At 44.2% G+C, this 27,668-nt stretch overlaps 3 protein-coding genes across 4 annotated transcripts; 1 reads left to right on the plus strand and 2 right to left on the minus strand.

Moving 5' to 3' along the window:
• Window positions 1-3,441: 3,441 nt before the first annotated feature.
• Window positions 3,442-20,744, plus strand: fmn1 (formin 1). Of its 2 annotated transcripts, XM_080024132.1 has the most exons (17): window positions 3,442-4,930; window positions 5,073-5,181; window positions 5,863-5,924; window positions 6,086-6,828; window positions 7,441-7,582; window positions 8,187-8,274; window positions 9,443-9,504; window positions 9,620-9,708; window positions 9,807-9,936; window positions 10,060-10,206; window positions 10,975-11,034; window positions 11,615-11,735; window positions 15,090-15,182; window positions 17,920-17,971; window positions 19,232-19,381; window positions 19,721-19,802; window positions 20,239-20,744. In XM_080024132.1, the coding sequence occupies exons 1-17, from the start codon at window positions 3,674-3,676 to the stop codon at window positions 20,281-20,283; spliced, it is 3,432 nt and encodes a 1,143-aa protein (XP_079880258.1). In that variant the 5' UTR covers window positions 3,442-3,673; the 3' UTR covers window positions 20,284-20,744. The 2 variants fall into 2 exon arrangements, with proteins under 2 accessions (XP_079880258.1, XP_079880259.1); XM_080024133.1 differs by lacking the exon at window positions 10,975-11,034.
• Window positions 20,745-20,882: 138 nt separating this feature from the next.
• On the minus strand, window positions 20,883-22,036 carry grem1a (gremlin 1a, DAN family BMP antagonist). Its single transcript, XM_080024134.1, has one exon. The coding sequence runs from the start codon at window positions 21,918-21,920 to the stop codon at window positions 21,408-21,410; it is 513 nt and encodes a 170-aa protein (XP_079880260.1). The 5' UTR covers window positions 21,921-22,036; the 3' UTR covers window positions 20,883-21,407.
• A 727-nt stretch (window positions 22,037-22,763) lies between these two features.
• On the minus strand, window positions 22,764-27,092 carry scg5 (secretogranin V). The gene is made up of 6 exons (XM_080024234.1): window positions 27,036-27,092; window positions 26,063-26,281; window positions 24,700-24,849; window positions 23,810-23,919; window positions 23,525-23,578; window positions 22,764-23,181 (listed from the first exon to the last, which is right to left on the minus strand). The coding sequence occupies exons 2-6, from the start codon at window positions 26,277-26,279 to the stop codon at window positions 23,023-23,025; spliced, it is 690 nt and encodes a 229-aa protein (XP_079880360.1). The 5' UTR covers window positions 26,280-26,281; window positions 27,036-27,092; the 3' UTR covers window positions 22,764-23,022.
• Between the last annotated feature and the right edge of the window lie 576 nt (window positions 27,093-27,668).

The following is a 27,668-nucleotide window of genomic DNA, read 5'->3' on the forward strand; positions in this document are numbered from 1 at the left end:
ATATCTGGGCTTGGTTAAGAATGGTTCTTTAGGAAAGTTGGAAAAGCTGGATGTGGATGTGCCTGACTTTGACTTGTACAATTTAGATGCACGCTGGTATTTGGGAAAAAGAAAGTACTCCCTCACTACTCCCAGGTCTTCACTAATAACAGTTTGCTCACTGCAGTCGTTTGTGTACAATGTCTTCGGGCCTCTGTACACTGAGGTGGTGCAGCGCGGGAGATCTGAGTTGAGGGAGTGCCCTACTATGCAACACACCGTGAAATGTTTTCTTTATACTCATTACATAAGGGAGGCCGGGGATTTATTTCCACTGTGTAGGTTCATTGTACGAGAAATTTCAAGCACTTCTTAGCAGGTTGCAGATCAGTTGGCTCGGACCCAGTCATTGTTTTTCTCATTGGCATTCATCTGCTAAGTGGATTGGATGTCGATCTCCAGCTGTCTTTCAGCTCCATGTCAATGAGTTTAAGCTCGTGGAAAAGCTGCTGTCACGTCCCACATTGTGGCCCCATCGGAACACCTGTCACCTGTTTCTCTGCATCAGTTCTTTCATGAATATTAAAATGTTATTTAAATGTTTCAACAATTGCACGTCGGCACTTCTAAATCTGCTGAAGGTTCTCAGGATCCAAGTTCTACAATGTTGGATTCCTGATGGGAATAAAATACGACTCCAGTGGCCATTAGTTGAACTGCAATTGAAAGTTTCGCATCCTCGACATCCAGTGAAGGATCTCAGGAGCCATCCAATATAATAGACCTGTTTGTTTTCCCCAGTACGACCGTCGTCCGTCCAGAACATTCTCATATCATCATAATAATATTGACGCCTTCCAGAAAAAAAACCTGTTTAAAGTTTATTTATTTATTCTCTGACTGAAAAAAACGTGAGAAAATCCAAACCTTCCTGTGGTGAGTCCCACCCGCTTTAAAGTAAATTGTCTGATTGTATGACATGGTCTTAAGGCTGAACTTCCATGAGGACGAAGGAGAGACTGAAGAAATAGAAAAAATATGAAACTAATTCTGGACATTGCTGAATTACCTGCATATACATGGAAAAACATATATAATATGTTATATATGTTTCACCATACATACTCCGCAGGGAAATAATCCCCGGGGAGTGTGACTCTTACAGCCTTACCCGACAATACACATATATAATATATATTACGTTTATTACATGACCTGGTGCTGTATTCAGGCCAGTGTATTCACCAAGTCTCTAATTAGCGTTGTGCATATGGACCATAAAGCCTTTTTACAGGATTATCTGGGTTTATTAACATTACATAAACAAAGTGTTCATTAAGGCTACAGCAGCCCACCCTTGTTAGTGTCCAAGTGCAAGAGGAATGCAAAATAATGTGTACAGTACACATTTGTGCTTGAGCTCTCCACATATATAACAGGTATAACCACGTCTCAGACAAACACTACATTAATCCCAAAAGCAAGTTGCATAAGGATATTCGGACAATCCTTAACTTACTTTGTGATATCCTAATATTAAGGCAAGTATGGGTGGAACCTGTTTTGTCAAGAGCACAGAGAGCCAGTATGTTAATTTAAGAGTTTGCCGTATTTGAGTGCTCCTGTCTCTTTGTTTTTCCCTCTCTCTCTCTCTCTCTCTCTCTCTCTCTCTCTCTCTCTCTCTCTCTCTCTCTCTCTCTCTCTTTCTCTCTCTCTCTCCCTCTCTCTCTCTCTCTCTCTCTCTCTGTTTATTTTTTTTCAAGTGAGGTGAGATCCTATTATAAGTAGGTGGTGTTGACTAATTTGTCTATGTTCAAAATAAGGATCAAATCGTTTAGGGTAGCTAGAGATCTGAGTCGCCCGGAAAAACTCCCCAAAATAAATAACGATTCTACAACACGAAGATATGTTATCCATTTATCATATACACAATGGTGTATAAAAATGTATTTTTTATTACATGATTATAGTCCCTTTCATAGAGATTCCATTCAACATACTGTATTTGGATACGATATAAAAAAAAAAAAAAAATATATATATATATATATATATATATATATATATATGTGTGTGTGTGTGTGTGTGTGTGTACAACATTTATGAGTCTTACAGAGGTTTTTATTATATGGCTAGAGGCCATATAGATATCATTGTGTGTTGGTCTGTCGTAGTAAATTACATTTGAGTAGATTAGAGGTGTTGATGGGGTTAGGCCCGCTAAATCGCTCAGATTAGCCTGGTGTTGCTCAGTACAGTGCAGGCCACTGCGTCGCTGTGGCTTTACAAGCCAAAGCGCTCAGCCCAGCGCTCCTGTTTACCCTTCACTCTGGGTGTGGTGCCTTCTTTCCATGTGCTCTGGGTTGTTTCCCAAAAAGCAGTAGCTCACCACACCTCTCACAGTCCTTAGTCTGAGACGGCAGCAGAGGGATATGACCCCACAACACGGAAGGACATTAACGCTGACAAAGCAGTCTCTTTGAATTAAAACTGCTTTCAATCCTCAATGAAGCCGCTGTAGGGACTCGAGAAACAGCACCAGCAGGTACAAGAACTGATAAACTACGGACAGCAGGAGACGTGCAAGGGGAGGAAAAAGGAGGAATAATTGCAGCTCTGGTGAAGGTTTGCGTCCAGACACTGAGTCACTCTTGGAAAAGCCCTTACTTTTCCATTGCCCTTTGGATTTCTCCACTGCCATTGGTTACGCGGTGTGACTAACAGCTAGTTTCCTGCTTCAGGTTTGGGGAAAAGAGTTAAAATGCTATGTGGTACCTTTCTTTATGATATGAAATGGAGCGAAAGCAGATGGGATTTTCCAAGGTGATGATATTGCTTTTTAAGGTTTTGATTTAGCAGCATCCTAAATATCAAATTTCTTGAACTCACGTTGGATTCTCTGAAAGAGGGATTTTGCATGATTGGATGTGGTATACTGTGGATATATTTTTGGGGGGTTAGGAACTGCATGCCATACAGATACTTTAATACTAAAAGACACATGATTTGACCATTTTGAGGACACATTTTTCTTGTTTAAGATGGTATCTGTGCAATGAAACGCCATGGATATGAGTAGAGTGAACTGCAACCACAATAACAAGGCTTTGAGAAAAGCTTTTCCACAAAATCCTAATACAGATGCAGCCGCCTAGAATGGCCGGCTGGACCTTGACAGGCTAGAGCCAGGTCCATACTTATCTGAATGGAATAAATGCATATATCCAGCTGGCCGCCGGCTTACAGCCGGCTGGGTGGGGCCGTTCTGAGTGGTTGGTACTTTGTAAATACATCCTGGAGAAATTCACTACTCTCTTCGCCAGTTCCGGTAGATCTGTGTCCCAGCAACTGGAACGTGAGTCTGCCATCTTGATGTTCTTCAGGACACTCTCAGAGGACGAAATCACAGACAATGAGAACATAACCCAGGGAGACACACAGCTCAATGGCAATCTTAGACTAAACAGTGATTTCAGGGGTTTCAGCGATCGGAAACATAATAAAGAATCTTAAATGCAATTAATCTTGCCAGTCGAAGGAAATTAAATGACCTATAACAGTGTGGGGAGACAGGAATTGACACTAAGCCAAGAAGAACAAGGTTGATTTTTTTACGATGGAGAGAGTGAACAGACCAACGCAATAAACAGAAAGAGCAGAAGAACAGACAAGTCAGCGTGAACAGAACGGAGCCATGGACGACCTGCCGCAGTGTGTGTTCTCTGTTGAACATAACGATGACAGAAAGCTTCATAACGAAGCTATGCGTAAGGAATGTGCATTTACAGAGGACTCAATGTCCGAATGTGACTCGGATGAATCCGGCGGACGAAAAAAACTACTCCTTCCAGACGGCGCCACAAATATGGATTTTAAGTCAGAACAATGCGATTCCAAAACCAATGACACTCAGTCGACGCGTCCTAACAATGAAGATGAGCTTAATAGGGAAGTTCTGGGCGATACAAGTGCCGATGATGGTGTGTCTTCCAGTTTCAACACCTCATCTTTTATGTGTGATGAGGCGGTGACCTCTGACCCTGAGCTTGACAGTGTAGTGACTGCTGTGAGCATTGCCACAAATGGACCTTTCAATAATAGGGGCGTGGTGATGACTGTAGCCAGAACAGAACCTGTCTTGGAAGAACCAGTGGCCTTGGCTCCAATCGTGAATCTAAAGGGAGAGGAGGAAACCGAGAGGAAGATGACAAAGAAAGATGAAGAGGCAATAAACGGTGTAGGAGACAATGAGGAGGCAGAGAAAAGCAATATGCATTCAGTGTGTCAAAATGAGCGAGGGGGGCCAAGCCCTGTCACGTCCTCTGTTTCCTCAGCCAATGGTCCTCCCCCTGGATCCAGCTCGACCAGGACCACGTTCTCACCAGGTTCCTCAACCGACAAGACCACCCAGCTCCCCGCCCTGTTGAGCGGCCTGAGGGTCCTGAGGAAGGGGGTAACTGGGCCCGAGCACGATACAGTGGCCCAGCTCAAAGCTCCTTCCCAGGGAACAAGGAGGGTGCTCTTCACTGAGGCTCAGGCCGACCCCCGGGGAAGGTTCCTGGACCAAATCACCCAGTTGCTGAACCGGGAGAAGAAAGAAGAACTGCCACAGGCCATCGGGGAGTCAGGGAGAGTCATGCCAGAGGCCGAGGCAGACAGTAAGGGAGTGAGCGAAATCAATGAGGAGGAGGAGGAGAAGGAATTCAACTGTTACGAGGGGGAGACCACGGAGTCACCGGAGAGTATAAAATCTCCGGTTTCTAGTGCCGAGGCGGCTTTTGATGCTTTCAAGGCCTTCTTCACTCCAAAACCTTTAAAGAAGCACCCCGCAGACAAGGTGGACCTGGAGGCAATCAGGAAGAAGATCAGAGGCGACAAAGATGAGCTGAGAGCTCTTTTCGAGAAAACCTCCCCTAAGACGCCTGTGAAGAACAGCCTTTCCGATGTCAAAGTACGCATTGTGTTACGAGCATAGACACGCGTCTTTTATATCATCAGGCATCAGAATCATCTGCTCAATACTTATAACACTCCAAATGTTCAGTTCTCATACTTAATTTCATCATTAATCTGTTTGTAATCCATCCCTCCAGGCAGAGGCAAGCACCCCAGGGGAAGGGGAGGAACGGAGTCCCGGTCGGCTACAAGCCATTTGGCCCCCACTCAAGGAGGAGAAAGTTGGGCTGAAATATACCGAAGCAGGTAGCGGCAAAACTATCCTAAAAATGAAATATTGTCAGAGAATATCTGCTTAAAATGAATCGCCGCCCTAAAACAAGATCGAAGAACACAGCATTGCCACGTTTCCTCTCTTCTTTGTGTTTGGGTTTGCTTGTTTGTCTAGGACAGTGCAACGAGGGTGGCAGTGTTTGCCTTGTTGCAGCATGTAGTTCCATATGCGCTACTGGTGTGCTAATGTCAATACACCTCCACCCTGTGCATGTCAGCAAGCTGTTCATATTATTTAATAACTCAACAACATAATTCGAGATGATATAATGCATAAATATTGTCTAAGGTGAATGCTTTGCTTCCTTCTATCAGGTAGATTAAATGCTTTTTTGGACCTACCGCCCTCCAGTGGTGATGCTGTGCACTATTTCAGACTGGGGCTTCAGATGCTTTCAAGCTTGTTTTACTGTGAATAAACACAGTTTATTATAGTTCTTCATGAACCTATGATGTGAACCTATAATTCTCATATCAACTCTTCAGAAACGTTCTCATATGATCTTGTCATTGACGAAAGTTACACACCTTTACGTCGTCATTGTACCCATCCTCCTGATAGAGGAATTCCCCTGCATGACTACACCCATGATACCAAACATCTGAGTTCTCATTGAAGCTCTCATTCTTTTATTTGATTTTCCTACCTCTCAGAACACCAGGCTGACCTTCTACAGTTAAAGAGAGAATGCAAGCAGGAAGTGGAGAAGTTACAGGTCTGTGTAGAGAAAAAAACACAAAGACAACTCATTAAAAAGAGACATTAGCTTGATCACCCATGAGACGCTTTGCTGCTCAAAGGTCGATTAGACTTTTAAAATCTTTTAATCTCTGATGATGTCAAGGACGTGCCAAGTCTAATCCCGGATCTTTTTAGGAGGACTTCTGCCAGGAGCTATCCAGACTGAGGGTGGAGCACGAGGAGAATGTCTCCAACCTGGAGCGCACCCTGGCTCAGCTACACAGCCAGCTCTCCCTGGGCGGGACCCAGTGGCGTGGGGACCTGCGAGACGCCGCCGTGTCTACGGGAGACGACTTCCTGCGCAAAGGCTTCCGCACCGTCTGTGTCCAGACGGACAGGGAAACTTTCATCAAGCCTCCTGAGGATGGAGATGAGCCAGGGAGCCAGAAAGCCCAGAAAGCTCCCCCCAAAAAGCTGGACCTGGCCTCCATCAACCTCAGCCTGGCTGGGCAGAGGAAGGACACCCCTCCTGTGTCTTTCTCTTCAGCATCCTCAAAGTTATCATCATCCTCAGCGTTCCCTCCACCCCCAGGTGGTTATTCTCAAGCAGCAGAGCTTCCACCAGTGCCCTGCTCCATCCAGACTCCGCCCGCGGCTACCACGCCCGCCCTGCCGCCTCCTCCGCCACCTCCACCTCCGCCCAACCAGACACAAGCCCTGGGGGGTCCTCTACCCCCACCCCCACCCCCACCACCACCCCCACCCCCACCACACCTGCCTCCTCCCACTCCGCACTTGGCAGGCTCAGCATCCCCGCCACCTCCTCCTCCAGTGGGGGGGCTCATGCTGGTGGAGAAGCCCCCCAGGAAGCCGGCTGTGGAGCTTACCCGCCCCATGAAGCCCCTCTACTGGACCAGAATCCAGATCCAGGACAACAAGTAAGTTCTCATCCGTAACTTGCAACATCTTGCTTGCAGTTCCCCAAACAAAATGACTCCCTCTCCAAATAAGAATCTGAGAGTTCAAAATGTAAATATTATGACTGTCAATACATCTTTGACAAACAAAGCCAAGCCCGCCCCACTTTGAGAGGTGACAGCAATTTGCATCCGGTTGTCTTCCGCAGTCTTCCCCTGGCTGGTTCAGATGAAAGCTGATGCCTTGTCAAAGGCCCACACCCGGCCGTCCTCTCCAGCTAGACTGTGTAGCCACGCGGGCACTTATGTTAACCACAGTCTCCTGCAGTTTTGTGTGTGTGTCCGTCTCAAAATAAAGACCCGGGCTCATCTCTCATGATTTTTGCTGAGAAGCGGAAAAACTTTATTTGGAACAGTTTCAGACACAATTACCGTGGCTTGTTCAGAAAGGCCAAAATATCAAAATAAACTGGGGCCCTAAAAATGCTTTTTTAACTGACAAAATATCTGATGAAAGTATAAATACATATATTTATCCACCAATCCTGAGTTAATATGTTTGTATTTCTGTCTCTGTCTCTCTCTTTTTTTTCTCTCTCTCTCTCTCTCTCTCTCTCTCTCTCGCATCCATAGTAAGGAAACCCTGTGGAGTTCTTTGGAAGAGCCAAACATAGTCAACAGCGGGGAGTTCGAAGACCTGTTTGCCAAAGCAACCACACAGGCCAAGAGGAAACCTCTGTCCCAGGCTTACGAGGAGAAAGCCAAAACCAGAAAGGTTAGCTGGAAAAATGGAAAATGTTGGTCACAGACACTGTGGTCAACATTGTCCAGCAGAGGTATTGCAATGCCACCATTGGCCACAAGAGGGCGAATATGTCTATCATAATGGATGGCAGACTCTGTAGTCGTTTAAAAGTACTTCATACGTTTATTCATATATGAATAAATGAATGAAGCCCTTTAAATGACTTCACGTATCTTCACGTATATTATTATTTATTTGAAGATATATGATATATGTGTTACTATATATCGATATACGTAAATTGCTAGACACATTTCATTTCTAATTGTGTGCAATATAAATATATATGTCTAATGGAGAGGGAGGAACTTGTTTTTCCAGTAACCCGAGTTTTACAGTTAAGATACATAAATCCGCACAGACTCACGGCTCTTCCTTTGTAATGGCTTGAGCTGCAACATAATCCGACAAATATTTGCCCTGCTCCATCTCTTGACAATAGACTCCCTGCTAATGACCCCCATCTAATGGTCGGCGGTAGTCAGGTAGTCATGGTAACAGTGTGTGTTTGTGTGTGTATGTATGTGTATGTGCTTTGCACGTGTTTGTCCGTGTGTTTATGTGTGTGTGTCAGATCATTAAGCTGCTGGACGGTAAGCGTTCCCAGGCCGTGGGCATCCTCATATCGAGTCTCCACCTGGAGATGAAGGACATCAAACAAGGTTAGTGGATACAGATGGAACGTGGACTTCATTAGACTTTCTACATTAAAGGACGCATGCGCTGCTTGAAGATTATGAATATTCTGTTTGAAGGGGAAAAACTGTTACTACTCAAGCAAACTTTCCAAACAGTTTCTGGTTCCATACTATGTGTTAATGTACACACACATCGCATCATTCACTGTCAACAAAGTCAACGGTGCCCCACCACATTGTAACGTAATTATGAGGATTATGCCACTGGCTTTGTATCCAGGCGAGATAGCGGCCAACCTTTTCACAATTAATGTTTACTTCTTCATTCGGAGTCCCTAAGTGGAATGGACAATTTCTGTTTCGTGCATGTAACCCGTTGGTATTCAAACCGTGGGAAGGAATTGCAAGAGGGGGTGCGAGAAAATGAAAGATAAAAAAAAAAAGTAGGCCTTTTAAAATAATAAATAGAAATGAAATAATACAATAAATTAAACATTTAAAATTGATGAAAATGAATTGAAAACAATAATATTGTTCATATTATAATAAATCTATTAGATTAATTAATTAATATTTGTATTATTTTTTAGATAGTTAAATCGGATTTTATACAGATTTGGGATTTGATAATAATTTGATGATAATAGTCTTTTTTTAATCTTTTTTTTTAAATTAAAAACAGCAGAGGTTCCCACTCACAGCACTGGAACGTCTGAATGTCCCATTAGAACTGGAGTGCTTTATAACACTGGTTGAATATGAAAGCACATCTTCACCGCAACGTTGACATTTGGGTGACCCCGTTTGGGAGTAGCCCTCATTCAGAATCGCCCCAAAATGTACCCTGTCTTTACCCTCAATTTTACATCAACCACCCTTGAGTAGGAGTTTTGGGGAAGGGGAAATCTCAACTGCTCATGTGGGTGCCTGTGGGCTATTCCACTTTATTTCCGATTTGTTCCTTTCAATAAAATCGGACCCAGGGTCATCATGCAGATTTCTGGGAATCCCAAATCAGACCTCCTTTCACAGAAAAGGTCATGCTCTAGATTTATTATTTGATATCAAATGGGATTTTGGAATGCTTCTCTCAGGCTTTGTTTATTTGTCCTCTTGGTTTCCAAGAGTACAATTTCATACGGTCTTCTAAACGGAACGCCTAAACTGTTCGTTTTCACGGTCGCGCCTCCAGCGGTGTTGACGTTGGACAACTCGTTGGTGGATCTGGAGACCATTGAAGCCCTGTACGAAAGCGTACGTAACACCTTTGTGTTTGTTTCTCGATTTATCGAGCGCTCAGACCATTTTACAAGCTGTTGAAAAATATCGACCGTCCTCACTGATAGCTGGATGCACGTCTGTGTCTCAGAGAGCTCAGCCGGAGGAGCTGGAGAGGATCAAGAAGCACTACGACACCTCGGAGGGAGACCAGGTCAAGCTGCTGGACAAGCCTGAGCAGTCAGTGTCCGCTCGCTCCTCAAAGTCCTTGTAAGGCAGGTGTAACACCGCCTCCCCCCCCCCCCTCCCGCACGGTTAACACACCGTTGCTCTTCCAGGTTCCTGTACGAGCTGTCTCGGATCCCGGACTTTGCGGGCAGAGCCCACTGCATCATCTTCCAGTCGGCCTTCATGGACGGCATGGCCTCTATCCAGCGGAAGGTCCGCATAGTCTCTTCTGTCTGCACGGTGGGCAGGAAGGATTCAAAACAAGCCAGAGCAATATGTTCTCGAGGCTCTACAGGTTGATAACACCCTAATCCATGTGACGCCACTTGACCTATTGTACTGAAGGCGTTTTTCGTCTTCAAGACCTTGCAGGAGAAGCCCAGCGTCAGGGAGACGATGGGCCTGGTGTTGGCGCTCGGGAACCACATGAACGGAGGCAGCAGGATGAGGGGCCAGGCCGATGGCTTTGGACTTGAGATCCTCCCGAAACTCAAGGATGTCAAGAGCAGAGTAAGGCAGCTGGAGGATGTGGGGCTTACTGTCCTTTATATTAGAATAAATATGAGGCTATATCCAAACTCTGTGGTTTCTTTATTTTACAACTGTCGAATATTTTCCATGTAGACTTTTGAAGAAGGTTCGTTATATGTAAAATGACATATTTGACAAGTCATGTATTGAATTTCACAAGCATACAAGGCCATTTTATGTACATAAATTATACCTTAATTATACAGGATGTGAAATTACATGAGAGCAGGTGACGTAAAACTCAGGTGATGTCAAATTTGGGCATTGTCATTTTGGGTCTTGTCTAGTTTATTTGTTTTAAAAATATAATTTTAATCTTTAGTGAGCCTTTAAAAAAATTGAAATAACATAGCATTTTAGCATTTCCTCATCAATGATCAATTATCAATTATCAATGCAGAGAATTTTTAAGCAGACTATTACTGACCAGGTTCAAGTCTGTTCAACTGAGCATTACAATTTAAATTGAAATATCTACTTCATCTAAAAAGTTACAAAGTCTGAAAAATACAGTTGAAATTGGCGACCAAGACTTGACTCAAGGAAAGGCAACTTGCTACACATTTCCTACACAAAGGCAATTCAAGGTGCTTTACATAGTGCACAAAAAACAGTCAGAATTAAAAAAGATAAAGGAAAAAAAAAGAAGAAAAGCAGATTCAAAATATAGATGAATACATAAAAAAAATATATAGAGTTATAATATATATATGAGTTTTATGGACGTCCTCTGCCTGTGTCTCTCAGGACAACCATATCAGCCTGGTGGATTATATGGTGTCCTACTACCTGCACAACGTGGACCAGGTAACACCAGACACAGGACAGTCAGCCTAGTTGGTAGTTATTCCTTCCTAATCTTCAGATGGGTTTGCTGCCCTTTTATTTTTACATTAGCCTCCCATTAGTTCCCATAATTAATGACTGTTGATGGCACAAACTCACTGAATGCTTTCCTATTGAGAAACGTACCACTCTGCTGCATCTTGTCACTATGCTTAAATGGGGCAGGCATAAAAAAACCCAAAACATTAATAAATGGAAACCCACATTATTGTCACACACATCTTAGTGTATGTTTTGAATAACATTTGATTTCAACCTACATTTTCAATCACTGCAGTACATGCAAAGCGTAGGGTTGGCGACAGTGAAAAAGTGAAGCGGCGCAACTTCCCATTTCTAGTCTCTTACATTAGCACGGGTGTAGCTAGAAGCTGATTTGCAGGAGTGCAGAACAGTCATGCTGTATGTGAATGAATTTGAACACGTGTATGTAGGAATGAATCAATGAATTCAGAATGATCCTGATCAAGAAGTTGCGGAACCCTGGAAACTCAATCTTCCCGACATCCTGTGTGTTTTTGTCTTTACTTTGTTCCAACAGAACGCCGGCACAGACAAGAGCGATTTCCCGCTTCCGGAGCCTCAAGACGTCTTCCTGGCGGCGCAGGTGAAGTTCGACGACCTCAGCCGGGACCTGAGGCAGCTCGGGCGAGACCTGACAGGTAAGGCGTCAACATCCAGCTTTAATCATTTCGCATGTGCCACACTTTAGACTGACTGGAGTGACTGGAATAGACTAACCCCTTGTGGTTTATTTTGTGTGTTTTTCAGTTCATTTATATATTTTTTTTTTTCAAACCTCAGTCGCCCCGTGTAACTCTATCGCCATCAGTCTGGGTCGCTCTTGGGATTTACCACAGACCAAACCCTCAGCTAAGCTGTCTGGCATCGTTTCCCCTCCTCTCTCTTTTTCTCTCTCACACACACTCGCACACACCGCCTGGTTTCCCACCGCTGTCCCTGTAAAGTGCACTTTCAGGTTTTTTTTTACCAAATCAGCCGAGGCCTGTGTCTCATCCTCTCAGCCTGTCTGGCATTTTTACATCTCTTGCAAATTCAACATTCCTTCCAACGTGGAGAGCAGTGTGTGTGTGTGTGTGTGTGTGTGTGTGTGTCTTACTTTCTCCCTCTGCGTGTGCTTGTGCATCTGCTTTTTTTCTTGCCTGCACATCTCTGTATAGGGTTGGACAATAATTTGATGAAGATATTAATAATCAAGATATTGTGCTTTGAGTGTGTACTGGTGTGTGTGTGTCTGTGTGTGTGTGTGTGTGTGTGTGTGTGTGTGTGTGTGTGTGTGTGTGTGTGTGTGTGTGTGTGTGTGTGTGTGTGTGTGTGTGTGTGTGTGTGTGCGCGCGCACGCACGTGCGTGTGTGTCTCGACGACCCGGAGTCTCTGATACTGATACTGTCCTGGCGCCTGCTGGAGATCCAACTCGTAATCCAAGCCCATCAGATCTCTGCTCGTCATGCCTCCCTTTCGGAACCCTTTTGTCTCCCTTTGTCTTCGGCGTCGCTGCCGTCCCTCGTACCCTGCCCTCGCTTATCTCCTCTCCGGACCTCCAGTGTGTATGTCGATGAGGATCCTTAACCCTGCAGCCCACTGTGACATCAGGGCTCCGCCGTGCCCCCTGACCGCCCCTGCCACAGATGTGTGCCGCAGATAGCTTTCTCTACCTCTCAACAGGCCTCCCTCCTATCGGCCGTGTCTAAACCAAACAGACGTGCTATCTGGCCGCCCGCCGCGTGGGTTTCTTTTGTTCCACTTGCGCACCCCCCTCCCCGCCACCACCGCCCAACGTTGTTTGTAAAATGCTTCCACGTTGACAGGTGGACTAATTCTGCCGCACTTGGCGGTGTTTGTTTGGGAGCTATTTGGTCCTCGTCCATTAAGATTATTCTGTAGAAGTAAATCCCATGATATCCTTTGATGCTTTTTTTGGCCGTCACTTTTTATGAGACAGCCCTTGGCGGAGCCCGCCATTCCCAGCAAGGATGCACTAATCGGGGCACGTGCGAGAAGTGAAAGGCGGGTGAATTTCACAGCAGCAGCCTTGTATGAAAAAATATGACCACCAACTATACCAACTGAATGAAATGGAATAAGGGTCGGAAAATCCAACGACTCTTTTTACTCAGTGACTCCTCAAGAACGGAAGACATGAAGAACATGATGAAGACAAAGCTGCTACTCTGTCTGGAACTGATTAAAACAGCTTTGCAATTTTGATCTTGCAACACAAGATCAATTTACATTCTTCAAAAAACGACGATCTTATGGTTTGCCACTTGTTTCACGCTTTTGGGGAAATATTTAGGTCCTTGTTCTATAAGCCACACGGTGGCCTAGATCCTCTGGTCCTTTCTGAAAGCAACTTTCACTTGATCTCAGCCTCGCAGCACCCGTGCGTTCGTTCTCATGTCAGCCATGTAAAAGTAGTTCTTCTGAGATTGGAGTGTGAAGAGGTGAAACGGTTTCAGGAAATCCTTCAACAAAACAATTGGGCAAGACAACTTTAAATGATCAAAAGACTGCTGCCGCTGCTTCTCAGTTCCACCGTCGCTCAGGACAAAGCCCTTGCTCCATCGGCAGAGCCTGTTTACGTGAGAGGTTACAGCGCACGTTGCTTTGAAATAAGCGAACAAAACAAGGCAAACAAAAAATGATTCCCGCTGCACAAAAAGCCGAGACACCCTCCCCTCCAAAGTTTACACAGATCCCCCAATGAAAACAGTATTCTTTTGTAATCTTATCTGGGAGATGACGATCAAGCGTAGGGATTGCTGGGAGAAAGGGGTTGGGGGGGGGCGGGTTGGGGCTTGGCTCCCCCTCAGCGCCTGCTATTATGACTGGCGCTGGAGTCTGGCTCCTGTGATCTGCTGATTGGACGTAGGGGAGCAGACAGAGCTACTTGCCACGGCAGACGAGATGAATGGAAGGAGAGCGAGAGAAAATGCGGTCTACGCTGTACAGTCGCCATCGTCGGCTGAATCTGAGCAGGCGAGTGGTATCGTAAGAGAGCAGGAAACCACACTGATAACCTTTCCCGCTCTGGCACAGGTGGAGCTGGTACAAGCCGACACATCTATGAATATACACCTCTTCCCCTTTTTACTAGTTTTTAGTAACGAGTTAAGGATACGTGTGAATGACACCATTTTTTTTTTTTGTGGCAAAATATGAACCTGTAGCTATTGCTGTTGGACTTGTCCCGGCCAAGCCTTAACGAAGCCTGACATTAACATGGTAGCTCCGCCTGCCACACACCACCCGAGGGCCCTTCGACACGGAGACACAGGCAGAGATGTTGCAAACACACCGGTTTATTGGAGAGAGTGGCAAAGATGTAACAAGCCGGGAGCAGATGAACACACGTCATGACAGAGGCTCTCTACGTGTGTGTGTGTGTGTGTGTGTGTGGGGGGGGGGGGGGGGGGTTCACCTGTTGCTCGTTGATTGCTCCGGCGAGCAACAGGCGTACAGCCACCATGATCCCGGGCCCAATTACCTAGACCCAAGACAGTTGTGGCTTCTTAAACCACACCACCCCCACACCACAATTAGACAGTGAGATTATTTGGAATTGAAGTTTATGTTGATATCCTGGATAGTGCACTGGCAGGAAGGAATTAAACCACCACATAGGAAGTGATGCTGTGTATCAATATCAGGAACTGCTTTTGAGGAAAACAACAAATTACTTTCTATAACACTGATAGTTATCTGTCATATGGCCAATAGAAGGATCTGCTGAAATCCAGTGTTTAATAATCAAACATTTAAAGCAATGACGAAGTTTTGTAAAACCTGAACTTGAAGATATTCTTTACCTTCCTATAAGGTGCTATTCTGCCACTCACGTTTACCAGTAGCTTGTAGTTGTAAGATGAATGCATTTTTGTCCCTTTTCCATTGACTTCCACTGCTGATAAACATACATGAAAGGTAATTGGGAAAAAAAAAAAAAAAAAAAGAGTCTGAAATTGCGTATCATTTTTCTATGTTATTATTCTCAGTGTGTGAGAACGGGATGCGGAAGGTGTGTTGCGAGTCCCCCGAGGAGCACCTCCAGCCCTTCAAGGACAAGATGGACGCCTTCCTCCTCAGCGGTGAGTGGCGGCAGACGCTCAGGCTACACAGACACATGCCTCCAATGAAATTATGTCTCGTTAACACGCCTTTATAAGTAGATGGTAAAAGTACACGCCAAAAAAGTTTGGGGGAAATAAATCATATTTTTCTGACTTATTTATTGACTGTGGATGAGCGTTCCTCACCCTGTATGGAAACTGTCAGGTCAGCTGAACCATTTCTTTCCACTGCAAATGCCTATGGTGTAATCTGTCCAGGATTTAACCACACACCTTAGATGGTTGTCGATGATGGCTGTTTTTTCTGTTTCACTCATTATTCTTTCTATTCACCAAAATGAGGCTAGTATTACAACCTTTGGCCTCTAGGTGTATTTCTGACAGACAAAAATAAAATTATCTTTGTTTTGCGTTGTTTGAGTTTGCTGTCTGGGCTCTGCTGCTCATCACTCCTGGTAAGGTGTACAGCAACCATAGGAATACTTAGTAAGGTTGAAATATAGGAGTGATGCGCTTGAATACCCCGATTGGATCGAGCAGTAGAGCCCAACAGGTGGATGCAGGGGAGGTGGAGGGCGCGCAGCAAAGCAGGTAGGGCAGGAGGGATCGGCTGCTTAAATAAGGCCGACCTATTTGAGCGTCAAACGTGCGGCGCTATCGAGTTGTCTGACAAAACGAGCTACGCAAGCTATGTCTCATTTATGCACTATAAAGTCTTTTTTTATTTGTCAGCATAAATTTGATACAATGACTCAATGTATTTATTGTAATTTGCTTTGGACAAAAGTGTCTGCTGAATGACGTAATGTAATTGATTGCAATTGATGTACGTTGCGTTTGTCCCAAACTGCTGTACGTACGCATAGTGTGATGAAAATGACAAATCTTTCTTTTTTTTTTTTTTGAGTCTTTTGAACTCATTATCATAATTTCAACTTATTTGTACAACAGATTGTTCCCATAGTTGTATAGACTTCAGCAGCTAGAAAAGCGACTGCTGTTCCAGAGAACATATTTACCTTTCCACCTCTCATTATTATTCCATTGTCTCTCCACTGTCGCTTACATCCTGTTACCACGGTGAATATCTACGCCCCTGTCCCTTTTTGCCTTTTTTGGCTCAGCGAACTCGGTATCTTTCTCTGTCTGTGAGGGAGATAACCCGGGGCAGGAGAGGGGAGTCAAAGTCAAGGCTAGACGCACAGATAGGGATCGGTCACATTTGGCAATGACTGAGTGATCTCAGGGAGACACTGAGTAACTCTCCCAGGCCAAAAACAAATGAGTTTAGAGCACTCGGTTAGAGCACATTCCACTGCTTTGCAGTTGAGGGACACTTCTACATGGATTCTGAGCCTCTTTTTAATCGTATATAAGGCCACGCTATCAAATTTGATGAGATATGGCCTTTTCAGTTCAATTTAAATCATACCAGGCAGGTCCGGTTCTAGACTGCTTTGATGGGGGGGGCAGTAACAAGTGCTGATTGGCTTGATCACATTTTGGTGGGGGGGGGGGGGGGCGTGCACCATTTATTTTAACACGTTTAACACCTTGTTTCGAACCACTCTGTAGAAATGATTTTATGTTAACCTGGGGACCCCTGACACGAATGACAGTTTTCCGAATGCAGCATCACGCAGCATTTGGTGGAGCCCTGCTCCCCCGTGCCCATGCCTAGAACCCCCCCTGCGGTCGGTCGCTCTAGGTCCTAATCCGAGTCACAATCTTTCTTTTGGATTCTGTAGCCTTCAGGATTTGTGCGAACGAGTGGTCGGGGGCAGTTCTGACTTTGTCCGTACATAAAAAAAAAACAAATTAAAGTGCACACATCTTGATGACCCCCCAAAACCTTGCTGACACACAATAACAGTTAGACGGCATTTCTTACATGACAGTTAGTTATAATAGTTGAAGTTAGAATGTCTAACTGGGGCCCATGTCCACGTAATTTCCTGGGAGCGACAGGTAGCTGTTCGCTTCTCATTTTCGTGGAAATGACGATGCAGTTTGAATGCGGTGGCAAGAATGGCCCCATTGTTGAATAACTGACGGTGAAATTGGTGTTTTGAGGAGCCAAATGGTCGTCTGGCTCCTGCTGACAGGACGTTACTCACCCGTGAGAGATTAAATGTGGCTGTTTATATACAAGCATGGAGTGCACATGTTCTTACTAATTCTAATCAGGGTTCTTGTGGGGTCCTTGAGGTGCTTGAAGTACTTGCATTTCAATCTCATGAATTTAAATACTGGAATACCTTGAAAATAGGTGTTTTTTAGCTAAAGTGCTTGAAATGTCCTTAAAAAAATGTGATGATTGAAATCCTGGGATATTCCCCCTGGTTTTGTCATTCAAATCATAATGTAATAAAACATTTCCAGAATCGCTTTGACAACATCGATTATCACAGTGAAATAAATGTAATTCATGGTTGGAACACTTATTATAGTAGATGAAAATTAGATTAATTATATATACATATATAATTATTATTTTTTTTTATTATTATTATTTTTTTTTTCAATTATTATTATTCATCTAATATCTAATATAATAGATGTATATTATATATAATGTGTGTATATATAAAATAGATACAGTATACTCATATAAAAAATAAACTGAGACTAAGATCCTAAGTCCTTGAAAATGGTGCTTAAAAAAGTACTTTTAAGTCCTTGAATTTCATTTTGTGATGCCAGAATGAACCCTGTTTAACTGTATACTCTTGTGTGCGTTGCTTTTTTTTTTCAGCACGGAAAGAACATGCCGCAGCTTCATACAAGTTGATGAAGACTCAAAAAAGGTTTGGGAATCAGATTGTGTCTTGTTGGTTTGCATGTTTTGGCCTGCCTCGCACAGCCTCTTCAACATAGTCAGGGGTCTGGATTTAATTTAAACTTCACAAAGATTTACAAACGCAATCGTGGTTAACTCACATCTGTTCATCCAGGTTTTCCTAAAAAAAGATTTGTACATTCTGTCATATACTGCAAAAATATTATAGATACAGAAAGATACATACGTACATACATATAGATACAAGTACTGCTCACTTAGCGACCTACCTGTTTAACGACCGTTGAGGCTTACGACCAGCTCTCTGACCAGTCTGTATTGTACGCTGCGTATAATACCGTGGCGTGCGCAGCGTCTCAGCATCTCACCGTCACCCTTTATATACTAAATATACTATATACACTATATACACTATATATACTATATATACTATTTACACTATATACAGTACATACACCGTATACACTATATACACCATATGCACGGTACACAGTGCAATGAGATAACGTTTCCCAAGAACCTCGGTGCAACATAGAACACAGGCAACACAAAACACAGTATATATATACTATATACACTATATATACTGGATACACTATATACACTATATATACTATATACACTATTTACACTATATACACTGTATATACTATTGCACTATACAGTATATCCTATATATACTGTATACATCTCATCTCACCACCGTTCTCAGTCTCAGTCTCGTTCCCGCAGTCTGTCAGTAACGGAACGGAACTTAAGTGAGGAGTAGCTGTACTCGACAGTGCATTGTCGCTAAATATGTTTTTTCCATAGATATGAAGATTATCCTAATTTCCAACATATAGTCTGGTGTGTAATTTTCATGCTGAAAATGTTGTTTTTAAATTTTTTACAAATTTTAATTGACACAAATAATGGAAAATGTACAATGTCAACATATCAGATCCCCATGCATGGAAAATATATTTCTGTTGTTGCATAAGGAAGTCTGATTCACCGCGTCAGGTACTAAATGACACTTTTCTGGCAGCTGATTAGTCCTTGAGCCATTTCAGATCATTCCTCCTGAACTAAACCCGTGTGCAGCCTAAGTAACCACGGTGACGAGCCTTGATTTAAAAAGAAAAAAAAAAGTGATCCATCATCTTGAGAGAGAAATCTAGGGTTATATCAAACTACTTGACATTTTTCTAGCTAATCAATAAATCCTGCTTTTTTCAAGATTTGTTAGCCAAGTAAATCACCATTTCCACCATCTAAATTTCAGCTTTCAGGACCTGGTGCTATACTTTTGTCTGAGGCCCAAGGCGGGAGAGACGGAGGTGGCCACCGGGTACTTCTTCATGCTCTGGTTCGAGTTCTGCACAGACTTCAAGAACAGGTGGAAGAGGGAGAGCAAGAACATCTCCAAAGAGAGGTACCTGGCTGGCAGCCACATGGGGCAGAAAAAGTCTGCGGTTATTCATTTGGAATTAACTATTAATTCCATTTAGAATGAAATGAATGAGAAATGTTTGACACTGGAATGCGGGTGGGCATATTCCCAATGCCCTGCCATTAGCCATTGCATTGGACTGATGGAACTGGAAATGAATTGTCCTCTGCCATAGCTTATTAGCCATATAGTGATATTTTCATTACTTCTCAAAGACAAAAAATACAATTACAATTCTATTTCCATGGCATTTCATATTGGTGCGTGAAAGTTTTTTAATGACTCTATTTCTTATACGTCATCTTTCTTCATCCTTCACAGGCTGAAACAGGCCCAGCTGTCCGTGAAGAGGATTACCGAAGAGAAGAAAGTGGAGACCAAAAAGATCAACCCCAATAGTCTGGTGAGGGCAGAAGAAAACAAAAATAGGATTCAATTGGAATAATCCCATAGCACGCCACTATTCTGTTAACCACTAAAAACTTCAGAAACATTTGTAACTGTGCTTAGTTTTATGGCCAACTAAAAGTGATGCAAGAAGATTTGTTCGTAGCGAACAAATTTCAATACTACGAATTGTCCTCACTTTCAGAGTGAAATTTGTTTTGCTGCAGCTGCTTTTCTGTCTGGGAGTGATGCAGCCTTGCAATTTTGATCTTGCAACACAACATTTGACAATATTGACATTACCTAATAGTTATATTATAACACGATTTCAAAGGAGACATCCACAACATGACACCAAATTGCTTGGTTTTTCTTTTTTATTTTGTGACACTTTAAGTTCTGGTCCACATTGACGAGTCACAGAGCTATGCCCCCTTATGTCCCCCAAACAGAAACAGAGGCTGCAGCAGAAAGAAGCCGTCACGTCTTCCAATTGAGGAGCAGAGGCCAAGTCTTGGAGCTTCATTTTGTGTTTGTAGAGACTGCGTGTGGACCCCGGTGCCTCGTTGGACACAGGACGTGCTTCTTACCATTTGACGGTTCCGTTCGTTCAATTATGCCTGAGAACCCAATGGATGAATAACACACACTCATTGGTGGAACAGAGCTGTGTAACGTGAAAGGTTCTCCACTGAACTATTCTAATGTTTTTAAGAGAGTTTGACTTTGTTAGTGTTTTCAGCATGAAATAAATAATGACTTAACAGTTTCAAAATATTAACTTTATTCACCAGGCACATTATATCCTGCGATATCACAAGAATGTCATCATTGGTGGACATCGCTATACATTATATACAATTCATCTCTGTATAATAAAAGCCTTCAGTTTGCATCCCACACAGTGGAAACAATACAACCAGTCAGTCATTAAAATTCCTTGTCTTTTTGTATTACACATTTTTTCTCAGCATCGTTATTTGAACATGTCAATGACAGCAGGGGTTACTTTTTGTTACGTTTTTGCGGTTGGGGGCCTGTGCTACCAAGGCAGCCCACTCAGATCAAAGTTGGAATCTAGCAAACTGTTTTTGTATTTTTTTCCCCACCTGATTTCATGACTAATGTGAGTACAAAGACGTTTGTCTTTTTTAAATAAGAGGCTCAAGTCCCACTTCTTCAACCAGGCCTTTGGACTAGCAATTCTGTCACCCTTTTCCATCCTTGCCCGTGGGTGCTTGAACGGCGCTGATAAAAATAATATTATTATTATTATAGTATTTAAAGTCATAAAATTCGTTTAACTTGATGAAGGCTGACTAACATCCTTTAGACAACGCAATAATTGCGTTGCACACACACAGGTAATAACTGAATGTGTATTTTTTTTTTTAATCGAATTATAGAAATGGGGTTTTTTTTTTAACTTTTTCCCTTCATCCCTATCGGGGCGGCTTGGGGAGCCCTCTACCGGCCGAATACTGCCCGCGGGCCACATCTTTGACTGGACAACCCCGATTTACACGCTTACCCTCAAAGGGTGGGTCACAGTTATCCCAAAGTCACTTTTCCCGCAGAGCTTGCGTGTCCAAAGCCTCCTCCGCCGCAGCGTTTATAACATCTAGTCCAGGGCGATGGTGGCGCAGCGGCACTGCTTGACGCGCTGGACGCGCTTCTTCCTGGTGCCGGGCGTCTGGCCCGGGCAGAGCAGGGTGTAGGTGACGGTGGTGAAGCTCTTGGGTCTGCAGGCGGAGCAGGACTGGAAGGCGCTCTCGTCCCGGTGCAGGTGCCTGGGGATGTAGAAGGAGTTGCACTGTCCGTAGCAGAAGCGGTTGATGACGGTCCTCCTCAGGCAGCCCTCCTCGGAGATGGTCTGCTTGAGCGGCTGCGTCTTGCACCAGTCCAGCCTCAGCGAGCGGCGCTCCGTGACGTGCAGCGCCTCCTGGCTGGACTCCAGCACCTCGTCCGCGCCCGCCGCCGGGCTCTGCTGCTGGGACATCTCCGACCCGTTCGGGCTCCAGTTGTACTTGTGCGGGTGGGGGAACGCGCCCTGGAAGGTCCCGGCCCCCGCCGCGCCGCCCAGGCCGAGCAGCAGCTCCAACACCACGGCGGAGAGCAGCACCCGAGTACCCATGGTGCCGCTGGAGGGGACGGAGCGCGAGGATTCGGGCACAGGGAGGAGCGTGGAGAGCTCTTACGCGCAGTCTTCCACGGGCTCTCGGGGTCCCCGGCTGCCAAACTCCACACGAAGCTGATCCAAGGGGACGACTGACTGCGTGGGTCTTCTTGGTGGATTTATGAATGACATACTTAAGAAGGAGGAGTGTGGGGGGGGGGGGGGGGGGGGGGTCTTGTCTGCCCCTCGGACACGCCCCCCTCCCAGCTTCCTTCTTTCTTTGACTTCACCTGGCTGATAGAAGAGCCCCTACTCCTACCGCGAGAAAGAGTGGGAGGCAGACGGGTGAAAGGCTGCAAAGGTATAGTTACGAGGCTGCCTCCCTGCCTAAGATGGCAGATTTCTTTTGGAGTAACTTAAGGAGGTGCCACAGACCTAGGGGTAAACAGGATATTGAGAAGAAACCAAGTTAAAGCGTCTTGGTGGAGTTTGGAGGAGTACTACCAAAGAAAGTTTTCTATGGATTATTAGGAGTATTGGCCTGGACCTTTGACATTAAATGTGCGAGGCGTGGAGGGGGATCACGGCAACGGGAGGACACGCAACCAAAGTGTCGTAATTGTGGAGGTGTTCTCACTAGCTTACTGAGGATGAGACATAAAATAATGCTAGAGGTTCAAGATAGTGGAAACAAGGTGATGTGGACAAGGAAAAGCTGGTCGAATTTGTAGCAGTGAGTCAGGAACCGATATGTACTCCAGGAATAACGGAACGTGGTAATGCCATAGCACAAGAACAGGAAGCCAACAAGAAGTTGCCAATGCAGTTAAGTACTTTATTTGATTTAAAATACGATGTGCTTAGCCAGCCTCCACCACCGCTGAATGTTGTCTTTAGTGAACACGATGAGTGGAGTAGGTGCCATTCGACAGTATAGTCAACAACCATTGGGCAAGTTAAAGTTTTATTCCAAACATACAAACTCAAAAACAACAACTAAAGAATTGCAAGCGCTTAAGATGACCTACTACAAGTTGCCTCTGTGCCTCAGCTACAAGTTACAAGTCAGGTCTGCACACGTATGATGTTAAGATTGTTTCTGACATTCGCTCCGAGTGATTTACTTCTTTCCGCCAGGTCCATGAGTTTGTGTTTGGGTGGTGGGTTTGCTGCTGACGGAGGTGGTGGGGGGCTCCTCTTCCTCCTCGGGGTAGTGGGGGACGGATTTCTTTGCAACAACATTGTCCAGCCTCCGGCCCATGAGATAGGGGTTGACGCTCTGAATATTGAGATAGTGCATGGTCTGATTTATGCTTGTAACCTCATTTGAAAATCTAATGAACCGAGCCAAGGTGAACGCTGAGGTTTTTTGTTTTTTTTTTTAAACAAAAAAGTTTCAGATGACTTTTTGTCCTCCTAAATTCCTGTTTGTTTATGAATGTATTTATAAAAACAAGTTTAAGAGTGTAAATAAATGTATATAATATATTGTATAAAAACAAACAGGAGTTTAAAGAGTACATTTGATCCTTCAGGGGAAATCTTAAAAATTGTGGTGCTGTGGCTTCTACAGACAGAGATTTAATAAAAATAAAACAAAAGTCAAGCGAGAAATACTATACCCTTTTTCTTCGTTTCGGCCCCCCTTTCAACTTTTGGTATAAAAGCTCCTTGTTCTGAAATATAAATGTTGGAGAAAAGACAACAAGACAGACAGTTCAGACACATCAAAATGCTGTTCTTATCGTTTTGTCAGTCAACCCGTTGTTTTCCCAGTTACGGGCCGACAAATTGCCTGGATGCTTCTCCCTTATTCTCTGAAGGCAACTTCAGGCCAGAACTACCGAGTCGAAATATCTTTCTAGTATTCATTTAAAGTTTGTCTTCCAAACCAGCGGTGGACTCACCCACTTCCCCAGAGGGTAGTCGTGCTCAGGGTCGAACAGATGCTGGTGCTTCTGGAACTCTCTGCTGAACTCCGCCGTGTCCGGGGCGCGCTCCAGACACCCGTCGGCTGCTGGGAAGCAGATGGTGTGAAGAAATGCATCACCTCGGTTCTTCATTGATGTATCCATTCCTTGTGTATTCCCCTATAACCTATGATCACGTCACCGCATTCCCAAAAATGATAGACACCAGCCGGTATAGTAATATTGCCAATAATAATTTGAGTAGCACTCATTCTTTGTGCCTAGTAGTGAGTTTTCCATTTACATTTTTAGGTTTTGTTTTTCCATTGTTTTTGTAGGCTTATATGTAATGTTTTGTCATTTGGTTTATTGTACATTAGCTTTTTATCTGATCCGTTAATTGTTCTGTTCACTGTTAGGTTTCTTTCATTAATTGTACATAACCACATTTTTTTGATTTATTTTAATTGCTTTATTTTGATTCTTTTTCTGTCATTTTTGGGGTTATATTTTGTTGTTTATCATTAGGTTTAGTCCATATTGTCATATATTATTGTGAACAGTTACTTAACACATATTGCCGTTTTTTTAAATATATATTTTTTGCCATTGCTTAATTGCTTAATTACTTTTGCCTTTTTTTTTATGTGAGCCATTGCTGACAATGAAATTTCGCTTCAGGGATGAATAAAGTATCCATCCATCTATCCATTAACTGGTTAACACACTGCATCTCCATCACTCTAAACACAGCACCAGGAGCTTGACTCTTTCAGAAAGATAATCAATAATGAGTTCATTGATTAAGCAATTAACTCATCAGGAGCACTTTGTTCAGGGGCCACAAAAAAACAAAGAAAACGGCAGCAATGCATTTTGTGGTATACCGGTCTTTCCAAGGGGACAAGGGTTCGGGGGGTCCGGGTAGCCGTGGTCCTCGCTGAAGTCCTTGGGGACATTGTCGCCTGCCAGCTCAGCCACGATGTTGGGGATGTTCCCATATGGGCCCAGGTGCTGTAGACCCTCGTGAGCACCACCTATTGGACAGAGGGGGGGTTAACAGGATATAATAGCTATGATTTTATCCAGGGTTCATTCTGGCATTACAAAATGAAATTCATGGATTTTCAAGTAGTTTAAGAATCCCCCCCCCCCCCCATTTTCAAGGACTTCACACAAAACAACAAATCAGTTTTCAATGTGATCTTTATTCAATCCATCGTCTATTATTTACATTAGTATACCCATTAACCTCATTTTCATCTACTATTATACAAGTCTCAATTTTCAACCATGCTGGATTAAATTTACATTTCCCTGGCATAATGTTGTAAAAGCGATTCTGGAATTATGTTACGATTTCAATTTAAAAATATACAGTTTTCAATGATCAAATGTTTTTTTTTAAAGGACTATTCAAGCATAAGAGGCTATTTTCAAGGGATTCCACTACAAATTTCTAAGGACAAGCACCTCAAAGATCTGGGAAGAGCCCTGTTTGTCTGTGTAACATATGCACCGATCAGCCACACCATTAAAACCACCACTAATATCCACTAATATTGTGTAGCTCCCCCTCGTGCAGCCAAAACCGCTCTGACCTGTCGAGGCATGGAGTCCACAAGACCTCTGAACGTGTCCTGTGGTATGACGTTAGCAGCAGATCCTTAAAGTTCTGGAAGTTGTGAGGTGGGGCTCCTCTGGATCGGGCTTGTTGTTCCAGCACATCCCACAGATGCCTGATGGGATCGGACCCTAACCCTGGCCATCCACATGATGTAGAAGAAAACGTGATTCATCAGACCAGGCAACCTTCTTCTATTGCTCCATGGTCCAGTTCTGATGCTCACTTTCCCCATTGTAGGGGCCTTCGGCAGTGGACAGGGGTCAGCATGGGCACTGACCGGTCTGCAGCCGCACCTTTCTCTTCTATCTACAGTATACCGGGAACGCCCCACAAGACCTGTCGTTTTGAAGATGCTCTGACCCAGTCGTCTAGCCATCACAATTCGGCCCTCATCGATCAGATCCTTACGCTTGCCCATTTTCCCTGCTTCCAACACATCAACTTCAAGAACTGAAGTTCACTGTTCACTGTTCACTTGCTGCCTAATATATCCCACCCCTTGACAGGTGCCATTGGAACGAGATGAGCAATGTTATTCACGTCACCTGGCAGTGGTTTTAATGTTGTGGCTGGTCGGTGTACAGTAGGTCTGTGTCACCGATGCACTAAACTAACACTCCCACCCTGTATGCTCTGGGGTCCGACGATGTTGGTGGCTTGGTGGGCGGGGTACTCCACCCTAGGGCGAGCGATCCCCAGCTGCTCCATGACGCCGTGCAGCAGCCGCTGGATGTCGGCCTCGGACACCTGGTCGGCCGTCCGAGGGCTCCTGCCGGAAGCCCCACCGGCCAGCGCGCACACCAAGAGGCTGAGCACGGATAACCTCACCGCAGAACCCATGTCTGTGGAACAAGGGAGAGACAGCCAACAGAGAGTAAGAAATGGATTACTTCTTGCATTTACATTTATTTATATTTACAAACTTCCTTAGTTTCTTATTGTAAATACTTGTTTGAACTGGAGTTATTGACTGTTAAGCTCGTTACCGACACTTTGTAATTTGCAAATATTTTGGGTTAAACAAAAAGGAATCGGTGATGGACGCACACACGCAGTAAAATCAGAAGAGCGCCTCGGGAAGACGGGAATAGAGGAAGACGGGAATACAACAACAGGCCGCAAGCCGCCATAAAAAAAAAGAGGAAAAAACTTGGAGGAGGAGGAGGAAAGGGTCAGCAGGAAAAAAATATTCTAGGCCTATTATGTAACTGCACTGACGGCCGCATGTCTCCTCGTCGTCAGACATTTTATACTAATTATAGAGCGGACCTTATCCCCTCATATAACTGCAATAATACGATTGTCAGAATTATACGATTTATACATATATCATATAGAAAACACCAAAAAAGAATAAGCATAAATCATACAATAGATATTCTGAATCCGTAAATTCGCCAAATTTAGGGGTTCGCATGGGAGGCATTTAGGCCTCCGTTAAAAAAAACAAACAAAAAAAAAAAAAAAAGACAAACGTTCAAACGGAGCGAGACGACGCCTGCATACATTTCGCGATCCCTTTTCACCCCTAAAATATTCCAAACAATGGCCTAAATCCAACAGCCAGGAGCGGGTTCCCGTGTTCGCTTCCCCTACCGTGTCCGCGCCAGTGAACGCCTCCCGCCTCGACGGATGCTGCGGCTCCTCTCGCTACCGTCGATGCAGTTGCTAAGACACCCAGAATCCCGGTCCGCTGATTGGCTGCCGCGGAGTGTCCGTCGCCCGCCCCAGCAGCTCGGGTTCCAGGGCAGGTGGTGGAGGAGGAGGAGGAGGAGGAGGAGGTGGAGGTGGAGGAGGTGGAGGAGGCGGCTCGTTTGATGGACACACTCGAAAAACTCAGGAATGCAATGGCAATATTTATTATGGTGAAATATAAAAAAAAAAAAAAAAAAAAAAAAAAATCCAGACGTTTCCCCCTGGCATTACAGCGTTTTGGAATAAATTAGCCATAAAATTGGATAAAAGAAAATTTAAAATGCGTCTTTTAGCCATGTTTTGCCGTACAAAAACCTCTACAACTTTGTGAGGGTTTTTATTCCATCCTCTATGGCTTTGCAGAGGTGTTTCCGCTCCCCACACTGGACAGCAGTGGAGAGCTGCACGTCACTTGACCTCGGGCGAACTTGGAGATACTTCCGACGCCAAACAGTTCTCCACTAACAAACAGAAAGGGGAAAAAGAGCATGAATAGTCAAACGTGAAGCTGCAGAATAGAATACCATTATTCTA

This window comes from Zeus faber (assembly GCF_960531495.2).
Source record: "Zeus faber genome assembly, chromosome: 2".
NCBI classification, from domain to species: domain Eukaryota; kingdom Metazoa; phylum Chordata; class Actinopteri; order Zeiformes; family Zeidae; genus Zeus; species Zeus faber.